A 17,165-nucleotide genomic window follows, 5' to 3' on the forward strand; every position below is an offset into this window, starting at 1 on the left:
CATTGGCTCTTTTCTTGGTTTCACTCTTTACAAACATAATCTCTGTCGTCTCCAAATGGGCCTTCATAATGGACTTTATTTCCGAACTTATCAGGATTATTCACAAATATAATATTTAATCGAAGAAATAAAGCTCTTTTATTTCTCAACATCGTCTTCAGAGGTTTGCGCTTAGTTGAGTCCCATGAAACTTTAAAGATCAAAGTCATGTCTTCCAGCACCGACGTATTTCAACAAAATTTTCCACTCTCACATAGAAATTTACCTGTCTTAACAGTACTATCGTAGAACTCTGATTTCCATCTGTCACGCAAGCAGTTTCCATAAATACGTACAATGACTTCATAACAGTGCTAAAAATCTAACGCACACTTGACAGCCATAATGGTTTTGACATATGTCATTTCCCGCAATGAGTGCCTGTCAATTTAAAGTGAAGTGTTGACACCTGAGAGCGTATCGACGATTCATGTTTAATTGCCGCGTGGGATTAGCCGAGCGGTTTAAGGCGCTGCAGTCATGGACTATGCGGCTGGTCCTGGCGGAGGTTCGAGTCCTCCCTCGGGCATGGGTGTATGTGTTTGTCCTTAGGATAATTTAGGTTAAGTAGAGTGTAAGCTTAGGGACTGATGACCTTACCAGTTAAGTCTCATCAGACTTCACACACATTTGAACATTTTTTGAACACGTTTAATTAAATTTGTGTCCGTAGGTTACCGTTCTCCACAGATGCAGAAGTCATATCGCGGTAATAACTGCTTGATAATAAATACGTCTTCTTGCTCCACTCGTTATAGGTTGCTGGTTGTTGATATCCGAGCTGAGAGAAATAGGAGAGATTGCCGCCCGCTTGGCATGATAGGAGTACGTGCTTGATGAGCGGATTCTTATATTTGTGGTTTACTGTTTTGTCATCTGGAGGCGTTCCACAATCTTGTCGGCGTAAACGGATGGTGCATTTTTCATTTAACATGAACAGGTTGTCGAGTTCATTGGGCAAAGCTACTGGTGCTAAAGAAATGTGGGATGTTGAAGAACGAGATCATTCCGCCATTCGTCTAAACTGAATTTCTTAAATTATCGATAACTTAAATCTTGAGGGCAAGTTGGAGACTTGTCAGTGGACAGTATGGGCAACAATCTGTGGCTTTGTGCTGATGATGCTGTGGTGTACATGAAGGTGTCGAAGTAGATTGACTGTAGAAGGATACAAGATGACTTAGTCAAAATTTGTAGTTGGTGTGATGAATGGCAACTAGCTGTAAATGTAGAAAAGTTTAAGATAATGTGGGTGAGTACGAAAAACAAACACACAATGTTCGGATTCACGTCATTTAAATATCTGGGCGTAAATTTGCAAAGCAACATTAAATGCCAGCCGCGGTGGCCGAGCGGTTCTAGGTGCTTCCGTCCGGAACTACGCAACTGCTACGGTCGCAGGTTCGAATCCTGCCTCGGGCATGGATGTGTGTGATGTCCTTAGGTTAGTTAGGTTGAAGTAGTTCTAAGTTCTAGGGGACTGATGACCTCCGCTGTTAAGTCCCATAGTGCTCACAGCCATTTGAACCAACATGAGATGGAACGAGCATGTGAGGATTGTGGGAGGGAAGCCGAATGGTCGACTTCGGTTTATTAGCAGAATTTTAGGAAAATGTGGTTCATCTGTAAAGAAGACCGCATATAGGACTGGAGTGTTTGGAATCCCCACCAGGTTGGATTAACGGAAGCCATCGAAGCAATTCAGAGGCGGACTGCTAGGTATGTTACCGGTAGCTTCGAACAACACGTCAGCGTTATGGAGATGCTTTGGAAACTCAAATGGGAAACCCTGGAAGCAAAGCGAAGATCTGTTCGAGGAACGCTCCTGAGAAAATTTGAAGAACCGGCATTTGAAGCTGACTGCAAAATGACTCTACTGCCGCCAACATATATTTCGCGTAAGGGCCACGAAAATTAGGTTCAAATGGCTCTGAGCACTATGGGACTTAACATCTGAGGTCATCAGTCCCCTAGAACTTAGAACTACTTAAACCTAACTAACCCAAGGACATCACACATATCTATGCCCGAGGCAGGATTCGAACCTGCGACCGTAGCGGTCGCGCGGTTCCAGACTGAAGCGCCTAGAACCGCTCGGCCACCACGGCCGGCAGGCATGTAGGCAGTCGTGTTACCCTAGCTCTGTTTGCGAGCAGACAACGATCGCCGAAGCGTCGCAAAAAGCCTCGCCTTAGTTCGGGTGACACATCCTCCAATAGCCTAGGGGACACGGAAGCTACCGCACCGAAGAGACATCTGACATGGAACACGTGCCTTTCGAGGACGTTGAAAGGGTTCCTTCAGAAGATAAGCGAGTGTCCTGCCTTCCAGAAGGTCCCTCTTCTTTGACACCGACTGACCCGGTACTGCCGACGGAGGAGTTAGTGACAGTGTCCCGGCAGCCACATCGAAATTCAGCGAAGGGTGTTTGTGGGATTGATTACCAATATGACTGGGCAGAACAAGTCGAAGGGATAGCGGAATTGCACTCCCACTTGATGACGGCTCACTTCCAGGACGCGCACCGCAGAACGAAAACAACGGAGGGCAACCCTCTGAGCACGAATAGTAGACTAAAGCATTTGGAGTTTACAATGACATGACACGAGCGTGACAACGACAACGGACCAAGCATATAAGGTGAACATTAACACCGTACGACAGCTTGCAAAGATGCAACTTTTCCGAAAATGATGTACGCCATGAACGTAGATATTTTGCTGGCGCAGGAAATCTACAATGCTGCCTTTCGCGACGTACGTGGTTACAACATTTACCTAGCTCCGACTCCAGACTTAGGACGTGGCACGGCGATACTAGCCGGGAAGGGATTCGGTGTGTAGGCCTACCTAGATTTCCTCCGATCGGCGCGGGGTTTGGCGATGACCGTCAACGGCATTCGTATTGTCGACATCTATGCACCCTCCGGATCTGACAATCTACGGGCGCGTGCGCAGTTCCACTCGGAGGAGGTTGCGCCCCTATTCCATGGCAGATACGATCACATCTTGGTAATAGACTACAGGATTTTGATCGTGTTCCCACACCGAAGGATCAAGCCCCGAATTTTAGCGCCTGCTAGGAATCGCACTCGATCTGCCGCGACATGACACTGACACGTGGGAAACCATCCATGGGCAGCGTGAGGCCTACACGTTTTTTACTAGCCACTCGGCGAGCACACTGGATCGAATTTATGTATCTGGCTGGTTACTAGATCATATGTTGACTACTGAACGTTGACTCACAGCTTTTACGGATCACCTTGCATATTTATGGTCGTTAAACCTCCCATGGTAGCGAGTTTGGCGGAGCCGTAGTTCGTGGAAACTTAATTCATCCTTATTAGTGGATCCCGAGGCGGGTCGAAGCAACGTGGCAGACATGCATTCGCCGTCTCGCGATGCACCGTACGGCTCTTTCATGGTGACTGCAAATGTGCAAAATCGGCGATACGAAGAGCTCTCAAAACTAATGGCAAGGAGAAAGCGAGATGGCTCCGCGATACACTTGAATATTGCTACGTGGTGCTCCGTGACCTGTCCTCTGGGGGCCCCACCGGCCGAGCGTCAAGCGGAAGTCCATCGCATTCAGACGTGCATTTTATCGGTGTTACCACTGCGACACTCTCGTAAAATACATAAATACATTCAATGGGAGGGGTGAACCTCATGCTCCATTAGGAAACTTCAAATATTTGTCTTAAATTTAGTTGGGTTTAACCTTAAAGCTCCTCTGCCAGTGATTCCCAAACTGTTTCTTTTTCCTGTTTCTTTTACACGAAGGATGAAGAGGGAAAAGCTATCAAAAAGTTTCTCGAGATAGGCTGTAATATACGATAAGTAAGCTGAATGCAGAATTGCTGATATCCCTTTCTAAACTATACCTTACGTTTTTTGTTACAGCTTATTCCAGTCAGTTCTGTTTCTTCAGAATCACTGTATGTATTGATAAACCATTTTGCTATTTCCATAGTCAAAACGTCCTAAAATCCAGTTTAAAGTCTGTGTCGAGGTCATTTAAATGTTGAACGTAGTTTTCAAATATCATCATCTTGCCATTTTGTCTGTGGCAAACAGGGAAACTGGGAAAATTCACGCTGTCCAATGTTTTGCTTCGTCAGTTTAATTCTGGTAAGAAGAGCTGAAACGCTGCACTTTGTTTTAAGCAAATTTAGACTGTCACCTTGTAACTGCAAGATAACCTATTAAAGTTAGTAAATGAATCTGTTACATAAGCGGTTTCTGGTTTCTACTTGATTAAATTTTCCTTTAGAGTTGGATCTTTAGCATACAAAAACTGTAAAACATCCTCAAAAAGTGAGAAAAATCTTGTCAAACAAACGCCTTTTGACAGCCAGCGAACTTCAGTGCGCAGGAGTAATCGATCGAAGAATTCAACGTTTTGCTTCGAATTTTGTTTATAAATTGAAGACAGTGATCCAGTCTGTCACTCAGATTTTTAGCAACTAAAAGTTGTCGTTGGATGACACAGTGTATTGCAAACAGTCTCAGTACATTTTGTTTTAAATGGCTGATAAATCCACGATAGTGACCAAACGTGGCGAGCGCTCGGTCTGCTGCCATTAATATTGTGTGTGATAAAGTGCAGCACAACCTAGTTTTTTTTTTTTCCTTTGGAAAGAGGGAAGACGCCATGAGTTGTCCCCACTGTGGTTTTACAGGTTTTGCTGTAAATGCCGTAGCATTGTAAGAAGCCCGCAAACTATCATCAACTCTTTGTGACGTCGAAACGATCATACTTTCTACTATGGGTGTTTCCTGACGTTTTTCTTTAATTATTTGTATTTGAAAGTGTTTCAGATCCTTATGTTTTATCAGTATGGCCCTTTCTCAGAAGATCCTCGAGCATGCATGATTTCATAGCTTCATTGCTTAATTTTTTTTTCCCATACAAGCATGTAGGTAATGGTTTTGGCGGCAATGGCAGAACAAAGTCCAACTTCAAATAATAAAAACCGTTCTGTTTGTATTTCATTTTGAATTCGGCGATGTTTACCAGTTGATTGTCGATAAAAATAAAGCTGTTCAGGTAAATATGACAAGACATAGCAATCAAAATCGACACTCTTAACGTCAAGTCATGATCTCTATGCAATCGGAGAAGCTACAAAAAGATAATTTGATAAAAAACTATTTACTTACTTTTTCCGGTACTCCCAAACAACTTTAAATTCTATGGTGCCTATCTGTAGCCTGTTCACAAAGAGGTGGACGAGGGCTCCGTAATTCTTGATCTGCAGAAGTCGGCCGACTGCGGCCCGCTGATGTTCCGTGTTCAGCCGCTGCCAACCTCGGCAACGCAGCACAGAATCTTGCGTATGTAGCAGCTATGAAGCAGTGTGCGATTTGCAGGGTGGGATGGGGGGGATTTCCCCCCCTCTGCATCAGACCATCCCCTCCTCTGGCTTTAGTTTATGTATCCCAACCTGGGATGTTTATTTCCCACGCACTGGAGTAAAACTTTACATATAATTTAAATTTGTGGAGCCGAACACTGAAAGTTTTTAATACAGTCTTACTATTAATACTATTAATATGTTTGCTTATTAATTTTGAAAAAGTGTTATGTAGTAGTTAAGCATTTCAAAACATTTAGAACTAAATCATCATTCTCATGTTTTCATTGTTGCTTTCGTCTAAGGTGCGTCATCCGTTTACTTGCGAGCTTGCGAGGGAAGTAGTGTGGCAGTCGTACCGCAGAGTTGGGTGAGCTGGGGGCTGAAAGTCCCACCCCGGGCTCTGACACAGGGTGGTGACCGGCCCGGTACCTGTGCGAACATGTACCGTTAGGCCACCTTTTGCAACGGTATGGCGCGGACTAACTCGCCTGGGGCGAAAGCACACATTACTAAATAACGCACCATCGTCTGCTTCTAGTCCCTAGGATACTATTTCGTGGACCTTCTTTAAATACTCTTCTCTTCCACCATCGTTTTCTTTTCCTTTGTTTTTCATTTCCGTTGTTAACTGCCTGTGCAAGTACCAAGTAGGCCGCCGCTGCGATCACTTTATCATCCATTATACTGCAAGACCGACACACGTGTGGCACAAATTCTGTTGCTTTGGTATAAATTAACCTGCCGCATGCAACATACGCCGCAAGATGTTGCCTGTTGTAGCATGCTACAAGACGACGCACGCGACATTTCCGTAGCGTGCCACAATGTTGCAAGACGTCGCCCCAGCGTAAACGATGCTTTAGAGCCAGCTCTGTATTGTATGGTGGATATGATGTGTTGCGTACGAAACTAAAACCTGTAATCAGATCCAAAAGTCGTGGAAAACTGTGAAGAGGTGTCATCCTGCAGCAAGATAACGCTCACCCACATTCTGCCAAACGGACAGCCGCCGCAATACAGGAGTTGAGATTCGAGGTGCTGGAACATCCACCATACAGTACAGACCTGGCTCCAAGTGATTTTCACATGTTTGGACCCTTAACAGAAGCACTACAGGAAGAAGATTTGAAAGTGAAGAAGACCTCATTGCTGCGGTGCAAAATTGGTTACAGATGCCACCAAAAAACGTATTTTCTGATGAAATAAAAAAAAACTCGTAAAACGTCGGGAAAACTGCATTGAAGTCCAGGGAGGTTACGTAGAAAACGCATGTTTCAGTTTTTTATCATCAGAATAAGCACAGCTTTTCACAAATGTGCCTTTACTTTTTGATTTCCCGTCGTATACCTGTATGTAGATGATTTTGTAAATAAGCTTTACCTATAATGTACTTTTAAAGATATAACAAGGGATGGCTTTTCTAATAGTGCATACGCGTGAATAGTGAGTTTCGGCATTAACATCTATTTATAAATAACTGTTTAACCGTGGGTAACACCACGGTCCAAGCTAGTAACATATGTAATTATACTAACCCCCTAAGACATCCACCCCACTGGTAAAAGCGCAAATCGCACACTGCTGTGAAGTGATTCAAGTGCCGTGTTGCGTTGAGTCGCAAATTACAATCCACCTCTTGAGTGACGAAGCGACTCCTGGGCCATCACGGGCGGCACTAGGTACTCTTTCCATTCCTCAGAGGAGGACAAGGGATTGTACTTTACTGAATGGACTAGGAAAATAATAAACAATGTCGCTGAATGTTGCGAGCAGCAGAGCGAAAATAGAGAGTTGCTCCACTCTTTGACTTAGCTGGGGAGACACACAGTGAGAAGAATGCGGAATTTTGACTGAGGTGCGTCAAACTGGGATCCACTCTCGTGGACCCCCATTTACATCTAATGCACTCCCAATTTTGTTTATCGTTGACGTGGAGCCGTTGCAAGTTGGAGTCGACCTGTAGGGGCCGACGTAGACGACTTTAGGAACCGCTGTTCTTAGATAATATGTGGAAAATAATAACCACACAGTTAGGTGTTCTATCTAGTGATATCAGCAGGGGTGAAACCAGGCTGGTATGACCAGGGAATCGCTCCTGAAACTAAGTTGCCTCTGGAAACAAAACAAATGAGGAATATAATGAATACAGAGCAAAGCAATCAATTAAAATTTTTTTAACAAGACCGGGATTCGAAGCCGGGTCCCTGCTCACCAGGCATATGCACTAACAGTTGCGCCACCCTGGCACAGCAGCTAACACAGCTGCACAGATTATCCTAGTACATCTCCCTCCCTAATACAAACTCCAGTCCACGCCACAGTCCGTCTTTATGTTCCCCTTCTTAATTCGTATCAGCATTACAGAGGCTCTCCAACATAGGAATAACACTTTACCATTGAACGAAATGGGAAAAATACTGCATTTATTACTAATCTATGAAATTATATGTTCCAGAGACATATTAAGTCTCAGCTTTATCCTTTACAGGCCGAAGCAATGACTAATATGTCACCTATGCCCGAGGTGCAGGCAAGAGTATTCCCACTTCGTTCTGTATTAAGGTGATGTCACTATTGCAGAGGCTCTCCAACACTGAATAAGAGTTAAGAAGGAAGATGGTCTTAGGTGTGAATTGGAGTTTGTATTAGGGAGAGAGACGTAATAGGGTAATCTGTGCAGCTGTATTGCCTGCGGTGCCAGGGTGGTGCAGTGGTTAGTGCATCTGTCTGCTGAGCAGGAGACACAGGTTCGAATCCTGGCCCAGGTACAAATTTTAATTCATTGCTTTCGCCTGTATTCATTATTAAAGGTAAATTTGAGACTTGACATGTCTCTGAACATTTAATTTCATATGGCTAAACGAGGAAGAATTAACATGGGAAAGAAATGTGGAAAATTTAGTGAAATCTGTCAGTCAAGAGAAGTCTTCGCTATATTAAAATAATGAACGTTTGTTTTGGAAATCACCCTGACATAAATATTTGCGAATCATTTATCTCTTTTACCAAGATCAAAGAGCAGCCTGCATCTAGATACAAATATCAGTTTACTAAATACATCCAACAAAAGGGTCTAGATGTGAGCAAGTGTTTGTGGCAAGGCTGACGGTGTATCCGCCATGAGCGGTGTATGCAATGGTGTGCAAAAAAGGATCAGGTCACAATTAAGATTTAGGCGCTGTAGAGGCTAAGAGACTAATCAAGAAACAGCCCTGTGTATCGAAACAGTTGTGAATATCTACAAATTCATTTAATCACAGCATGCTACGATAGTACGGTTTAAAAACTTTTTTCGTGAGCACTCACAGGGTAACGCTAAAGACAATAAATCCATTGCATTGGGCTGGCAGATAGGAAACCTTCTATCCAGTACGATATGCATTGACTTATCTAAGGCTATGACAAAAATAATTCGTGATAGTAAAAAATATAAAAAAATGTAGCTGCAGGTCTTGAAAACATTCTCTCGCCCTTTCAAGATTCAGTACAACAGACTAGAGAGAATCAGGTATGAAAGTATGGACACTGTCTTATTAGGAAGGGTGCTGTCAGAAACGAGATTGGAGGTTTAGGATTTAACATCCCGTCGACGTCGAGGTCATCAGAGAAGCAGCTCGAATACGGAACGAATGGTCAACGAAATCGGCTGTATCCTTTTCAAAGGAAACAACCCCGGCTTCTGTCTCAACCGATTTGGGGTAATTCATGGAAAACCTCAGTCTGTATGGGCGGACGGGGATCTGAATCGCTGTCCTCCCAAATGCGAATCCACCGTGCCAACCACTGCAATATATCACTCTAGAGCTCTCAGAGATACACTACAGGAAAAAAATAACACACCATTTTAGAAGTTTCCAGTTCATTCAAAATTTGTTGCAACAGTGCATATGGAGTACATGAAACGATTACGTTTACAGATCAAATGCACAAGCGGTTCTGTGGTACCGGGTAGCGAACCACGCTGAAGCACCCATATTAGTACATGGTGTATCCTCCACAGGTGGCAATGCAGGCGCTGCATCTGGCATCCAGTCGATCGTACAGATGGGGAATATTGTCCTGGGATCTGATATGCTACGCCTGCTGGACCTGTTCACAGTGTTCCGTAAGAGTTATTGGCTGACCAGTCGCATGAGTCACTTCTCGTCCCATCAAATCCAACACATGCTTGATTGGAGAAAAGTCCGGAAATCGTTCTGACCAGGGAAGTTCCTGAACGTCTTGCAGAGCACGTTGAGTTTCAGAGGCATAGAGTGAGCGAACATTATCCTGTCGGAACAATACATCACCTTCCTGTTGCAAGAACGGCAAAAGAACGTGTCTAACAACAACATTCTGCAAGTACGAAGTGCTGGTTAGCGTCTCCTCCATAAACACCAAAGGTGAACTAGAGTTGCAGCTTATCGCACCATAGACTACAAGGCCTCGTGTGGGGGCAGTGTGTCTCGGATGAATGCACTCGAAGAGACAGTGCAGACAAAATTACTAAAATAATAGTTCGCACAGTGGCTCAGGTGCATTCGTTCTTCGCACGCCCCATCCACTAATGGAAGGGAACAGACCTTAATATGTCATTCAGTAAAAAGCATGGTGCACCACGCAATTTATCGTGTTTCGCAGAGTAAAGCTAAAGATATACAGGGTATCTTACAAGGGAACCTCCCCATCGCACCCCCCTCAGATTTAGTTATAAGTTGCCACAGTGGATAGGCCTCGAAAAATTGAACACAGATCAATCGAGAAAACAGGAAGAAGTTATATGGAACTATGAAAAAATAAGCAAAATATACAAACTGAGAAGTCCATGTGCAAGATAGGCAACATCAAGGATAGCGTGAGCTCAGGAGCGCCATGGTCCCGTGGTTAGCGTGAGCAGCTGCGGAACGAGTGAAAAGTTTAATTTTTTATTTTCAGACAATTATTATCTGTCCGTCCGTCCGTCCGTCCGTCCGATGCGAGGTAACTGCGCTGTAGTATGGGGACGCTCCACCTAAATCGGGCAAGGTAGAGGAATCTTTTTACCTGTTCGCCAAGTGTACAAGTTCCTGTGGAGGAATCGGTTGACCTATGACCTTGCGATCAAATGTTTTCGGTTCCCATTGGAGAGGCACGTCCTTTCGTCTACTAATAGCACGGTTTTGCGTGCGGTCGCAAAACACAGCCACTAAACTTATTACAGTGAACAGAGACGTCAATGAACGAACGGACAGATCATAACTTTGCGAAAATAAAGTAAGTAGACTTTGACTCGAGGGAAGACTTGAACCAAGGCTCCCTCGTCCCGCAGCTGCTCACGCTAACCACCGGACCACGGCGCTCCTACGTTCACATTATCCTTGATGTTGCCTATCTTGCGCATGGACTTATCAGTTTGTATATTTTGCTTATTTTTTTCATAGTTCCACACAACTTCTTCCTGTTTTCTCGATTGATCTGTGCTCAGTTTTTCAAGGCCTATCCACTGCCAACTTATAACTAAATCTGAGGGGGGTGCGATGGGGAGGTTCCCTTGTTAGAAGAAATGTTCAGTATTCGGGCGTATGACAGGATGGATCATTCGAAGCAAAAAAGTCCAGTGAATATGGGCTCTTAAGTGGTCACCTAAAGGGCTATAAGCACTTGTTCAGTACAGGAGATGGTTTACAGTAGCGAAGATGAACAAGTGCTTATAGCTCTTAAAGTATGTGTTTTAGATGGATGATCGATCATGTCATACCCCTGAATATTGACCATTCCTCTTGAGACACCATATGGATGCTTAAGTTGTGTAGGAGATGAATGAACACCAAATACTAATTTTTCTTTTTTAATGCACGAGTATGCATTTACGAGAACAAGAAGAAACTCATTTAACTAAAAAAATGGCTCTGAGCACTATGGGACTCAACTGCTGAGGTTATTAGTCCCCTAGAACTTAGAACTAGTTAAACCTAACTAACCTAAGGACATCACAAACATCCATGCCCGAGGCAGGATTCGAACCTGCGACCGTAGCGGTCTTGCGGTTCCAGACTGCAGCGCCTTTAACCGCACGGCCACTTCGGCCGGCTCATTTAACTAAGATACGAATTTAGGTAATGAAGCAGTCACGTACATGTATTTAGCAGTTGACATTTTTACATCTATAGTCGAACTTGCGCACCTCTTTAAATATTTATTCTTTTTTGTTTTGCGCTGTAATACATTATTAGATATTTCACGTTTTGTAACATCATTAAATTTTAATTAATTAGGTTTTCTTGTTTTCATTCTGAACGTAAGAATAGTGCCTTACTAGTTAAAAATTCTCATGAAATATTTTGGTTACAAAAAAATATTTTGGTTACAAAAAATATTTTGGTAACAAAAAATATTTTGGTTTTATGTTTAGTTAAAATTTGTATTGGGTACTGTACAGTAATTACGTGCAAATGATGCAGGGATGAATAGCTGTTTGATGTGTGGATAAATCGGGGAAACTTAGCTAATATTATTATACACTCCTGGAAATTGAAATAAGAACACCGTGAATTCATTGTCCCAGGAAGGGGAAACTTTATTGACACATTCCTGGGGTCAGATACATCACATGATCACACTGACAGAACCACAGGCACATAGACACAGGCAACAGAGCATGCACAATGTCGGCACTAGTACAGTGTATATCCACCTTTCGCAGCAATGCAGGCTGCTATTCTCCCATGGAGACGATCGTAGAGATGCTGGATGTAGTCCTGTGGAACGGCTTGCCATGCCATTTCCACCTGGCGCCTCAGTTGGACCAGCGTTTGTGCTGGACGTGCAGACCGCGTGAGACGACGCTTCATCCAGTCCCAAACATGCTCAATGGGGGACAGATCCGGAGATCTTGCTGGCCAGGGTAGTTGACTTACACCTTCTAGAGCACGTTGGGTGGCACGGGATACATGCGGACGTGCATTATCCTGTTGGAACAGCAGGTTCCCTTGCCGGTCTAGGAATGGTAGAACGATGGGTTCGATGACGGTTTGGATGTACCGTGCACTATTCAGTGTCCCCTCGACGATCACCAGTGGTGTACGGCCAGTGTAGGAGATCGCTCCCCACACCATGATGCCGGGTGTTGGCCCTGTGTGCCTCGGTCGTATGCAGTCCTGATTGTGGCGCTCACCTGCACGGCGCCAAACACGCATACGACCATCATTGGCACCAAGGCAGAAGCGACTCTCATCGCTGAAGACGACACGTCTCCATTCGTCCCTCCATTCACGCCTGTCGCGACACCACTGGAGGCGGGCTGCACGATGTTGGGGCGTGAGCGGAAGACGGCCTAACGGTGTGCGGGACCGTAGCCCAGCTTCATGGAGACGGTTGCGAATGGTCCTCGCCGATACCCCAGGAGCAACAGTGTCCCTAATTTGCTGGGAAGTGGCGGTGCGGTCCCCTACGGCACTGCGTAGGATCCTACGGTCTTGGCGTGCATACGTGCGTCGCTGCGGTCCGGTCCCAGGTCGACGGGCACGTGCACCTTCCGCCGACCACTGGCGACAACATCGATGTACTGTGGAGACCTCACACCCCACGTGTTGAGCAATTCGGCGGTACGTCCACCCGGCCTCCCGCATGCCCACTATACGCCCTCGCTCAAAGTCCGTCAACTGCACATACGGTTCACGTCCACGCTGTCGCGGCATGCTACCAGTGTTAAAGACTGCGATGGAGCTCCGTATGCCACGGCAAACTGGCTGACACTGACGGCAGCGGTGCACAAATGCTGCGCAGCTAGCGCCATTCGACGGCCAACACCGCGGTTCCTGGTGTGTCCGCTGTGCCGTGCGTGTGATCATTGCTTGTACAGCCCTCTCGCAGTGTCCAGAGCAAGTATGGTGGGTCTGACACACCGGTGTCAATGTGTTCTTTTTTCCATTTCCAGGAGTGTATTTAGCTTCACCAAATTAATTAAAATGAAGTTAGTTATTTCTTAAAGTCTGTTTCACTTATTTGACTTTTGACACAAGTGGGAGGACAGCAGCCGTTTTACTGGCGTAATCTAGTGTTTTGTTTACGTGAGGGGGGAGGGGGGGGGTGGCTGTGAGATTCGAAGTGTGGGCGACGTTTTGTTGTGATGGGAATGGAGTGTAGTAGAGGAACGTAGAAAGGGGAGGGGCATCTCCTCTTCATGTACTTGCCCAGGAATCATATGGCAGTAGCCTATTTACGCCCCTAAACTTACTACGTAGTCATCATCGGATGATCTGTCTGTAAAAAAGAGAAAGAAGGATGATAAGGTACTAGTAAACTAAATTACAACTCAAACAAACTGATGTGGAGCGCTACCCGTTCTTGAATATGTTGCTAGTTTGTAGCGTGTAGATAGCCCGTACAGACGCGTCTTACACGCCCCTCTACCCTACTCGGAGACTACCGGTACGTTTGGTTTATCTACACTAAAAAAAATAACGCTTTAGTAATTTTCACTGTGAGAAGGCTTTCTATCACAGTTTTATATTGTGAATAGTTTTAACCAAAACTGATCATTTGACAACTTTGTACTATTACCTAGTAAACTGTGGTCTTCCGTTCCAACTATCAGAACGCACGTATGTTTTCATTGTGAGTGCCTCTTCATTCTCTCCTCAGTTAAGGAGTTAATCTATAACGATTCGAGTGCGCTACGAGTTTGATTTGTAATTTATATTCCTAGTATTTTACTATCCTTTTTCTTTCTTTTTAAAAAGGCCATCTGATTATCACTTGGTAGTAATACTAAACCCTGAATGATACCACTAATCTTTTCCTTTGATGTCCAACGGAACATAACATGTCGTTTGTATTATTGATTGTAATGTAATTGAAATATTCATCAGAAGCGTCCGTTTTCGCCTGAAATACTATCATCCATTGTTGATGAACTGCAAGACTGTGTAACCTTTGAGGGTTTTGCTCTACACAGTTTTCTTGCTGGCCCACAGAAGGTTACCGTGGACCTGAACATGGATAGCGCATGAAAATTTGTTTCAACCAGAGCGTCCTTAAAAAAATTTTCTTTCTTCAAAAGTTTTTCGAGTTGCAATGTTTTTCCTTTTCCCACAAAATTTGTTACGCAATATAGATAAAACGCAGTCAAACATGTACGTGGCAAAAGAACAGGGAATTACCTCAAAGGCATATCGCCTAGTGCTCATTCTTGTGAAAAATAGAAGCCAATTGTTTGGAGAAATGGAACAGCTGTAACGTTGGAGGAAGCAAGATCGACGAAAACAGTAGCAACGAGGAACGCAAACTCGTTAGCGCAGATAAGGCTCTTTTAAATGAGAGAGTAAGGGCCTTGACCGCCAGATTTTCAACATTTGAGAACACCAGTTTTATTATGATGAATATTCGGTTATACTGTTATCGAAAGAGAATTTGATTTAATAAATATTAACCAATCAATAGTTCACATGTTACGGAAAAGTTGTAATTTGTTGATCTCTCTCTCTCTCTCTCTCTCTCTCTCTCTCTCTCTCTCTCTCTCTCTCTCTCTCTACCATAGGAATGGAGGTACATTTGAAAATACACTCTTTAAAGTACAGGTATTGTTTTATTGAAAATAATTTTACATTTGAAAAAGGTTTTGTCATGGGAGAAGGGGGGGGGGGGAGGAGGAGAAGAGAAGCACTCACCAATAAAATTTATTTCTTGTGGTATGACATGTCTCGAAATTGACTGTCTCATTTATATAAAAAAATGTCGATTGCCTTGCCCCCAGACCCTGCGGAAAAAATTATATGGACGCCCATTTGCAAGTTAATGTCCTTTAAATTTTTCCCCACACAACAAATGTCGAGGTTACATTTAAATGCGATTCTAACTATAACACACAAAATTTTAAGTTAGACGAGTGAAAAGAGAAATGATGATTTCTGATCTTCCTTTATTTCTAACTAACAATCCATGTGGACTAAATGCCAAATTTACAAAATAACTGAAGGTGCCCTGTTATTTGATCATACAACTCAGCAGGCAGACAGTTTTTTTTTTTTCCAGAAGTTTAGCTGTTGCTGTCCTGTGTTGCACTATATATTAATGTGATAGTCCTAACCCTGTTGACATCAGTCCCTTTGTTTTATAGGCTCGATCCAGCCAAGATGGCATACCGCGGCCTGTCTCAGCATGTGAACTTCGAGCAGCTGAACGACCCAGGAGATCGTTTCACACTACAGGAGCTCATTGGCGAGGGCACCTACGGCGTTGTCTACAGTGCAAGAGATACCACCACTGGCAAGTACCTGCTCGCTGATATGCATTGTAGCTGCCTAAACAAGTGTTCGCAGGTGCAATTTCTTGCGAAGTAGCCAATGGAAGATTCATTAGATTAGAAACTTCATGTGGTCAAATCCATAGGGCAGTACCAGTCAACCATGAAAACCGCCTGTAGCGTACTCTAGAGAAAACTAGTTTTTGGGACCTCACTCATCCAGTTTCTCAGCTACATTGCTAGAGAACCAGTAAAGTGGGAACCCAAGCCAATTCAAGATTAAAGTAATATTTCAATATCCTCTCTTTCTACAAATCATCTTAATATCTAGGTTCCGGGATTGAAATGGTTCTGTTAGCTGCATGACACATAATAATGTTTGTTGTATAGCTGCATGCAGCTAGTAATGTACTTTAATGTTTTTAAAATAACTTTCAAATCTAAAGGAAAAAACTTAAATGTTTTCATGTTATTATGGTGTAAAAATTAAATTTATATGATTTCCTGGCCTTTTACTAATTTATATGTTGACTTGTTGTGCATTGCTGAAGGTTCTCATTCTTAATGAAATCTATAGAAGACTAGGAACGAATTCTTATACTTAAATGGGGGCAAAACATCTCAAGAATGTAGCTTCCACATTAAACTGTTGTGCGATTAAGTAAAAACAAAAACAGCTTGCAGAAAAGAGGAAAAGGAGCACCATATTTTACATTTGCAACAACTGTAAGCATTCAAGCAATAAAATTGAAGAGTGAAGATGAACTGTATTACTCAGGTTTGGTGCAAAACCTAGGGTTCCTTAGATGTAAGTTCTTGTTGTTAAGAGTTTTGCACTATAAGTAAGTGTGAAACAATTCAGTTCTCTTCAATATTTATGAGGGCTATTCATAAATTAACCTCCAGTTGACAATTGAAAGTAAACAAGTGCTTGCAGATACCATCGTGGCACTTGTCATTGCAAAAGGAGACTTTGAAGGTCACTTTGCATCAGCCAACTCTGTTTCATTCTTAGAGTATAAGCAGCAAGCAATTGAAATGGACTGTGTTACTGTGTCTCTCAGCAATTGTGACATACATTCTGCCATTTGCTTCCTGTGTGCTGCAGGAGTCAATGCTGCCAAGATACAAGATTGATTATGCTGTGAATATGGTGTTGGAGTTGAGAGTGATGGTGGTGTTAGAGAGTGGCGCAGAAAATTCAAGGCTGGTTACATAGATGTTCATGATGAAAGTGGTCGAGGATGTCCTTAAGAAGCGACTGAAGAACTTGGGCGACATAACTTTTGTGAACAGTGGGTACCAAAATGTGTAACCGGTATTCACAAACTGAAGGAAAGAATGGATCCCCCCTAGACATTTCTTCAGCACTATTATAAAGAGTGGGAGGAATTTCTGAACTGTGAATGAGACTGAGGCGGAGTGCATGAACCCCGAAACTAATTACCAGTCCAACAGTAGATGCACACTCTTTTCCCTAGTAAGCCTAAAAAAAAATTCAAGCAGATGCTGTTAGATCATAAAATGATGTTCCATTTTTCTGGGATTGCTAAGAAAGAGTTT

At 43.5% G+C, this 17,165-nt stretch overlaps 1 protein-coding gene across 2 annotated transcripts in view; it reads left to right on the forward strand.

The window, feature by feature from the left end:
* Positions 1–15,482: 15,482 nt before the first annotated feature.
* Positions 15,483–17,165, forward strand: part of LOC126481036 (myosin-IIIb-like) — a 92,828-nt gene continuing 91,145 nt past the window's right edge. For both annotated transcript variants that reach the window (XM_050104514.1, XM_050104516.1), the window contains exon 1: positions 15,483–15,625. In XM_050104514.1, the coding sequence (XP_049960471.1) occupies positions 15,493–15,625 (133 nt within the window). In that variant the 5' untranslated portion in view covers positions 15,483–15,492. The remainder of the gene's footprint in view (positions 15,626–17,165) is intronic.

This window comes from Schistocerca serialis, chromosome 5, assembly GCF_023864345.2.
Source record: "Schistocerca serialis cubense isolate TAMUIC-IGC-003099 chromosome 5, iqSchSeri2.2, whole genome shotgun sequence".
Classification (NCBI taxonomy): Eukaryota; Metazoa; Arthropoda; class Insecta; order Orthoptera; family Acrididae; genus Schistocerca; species Schistocerca serialis.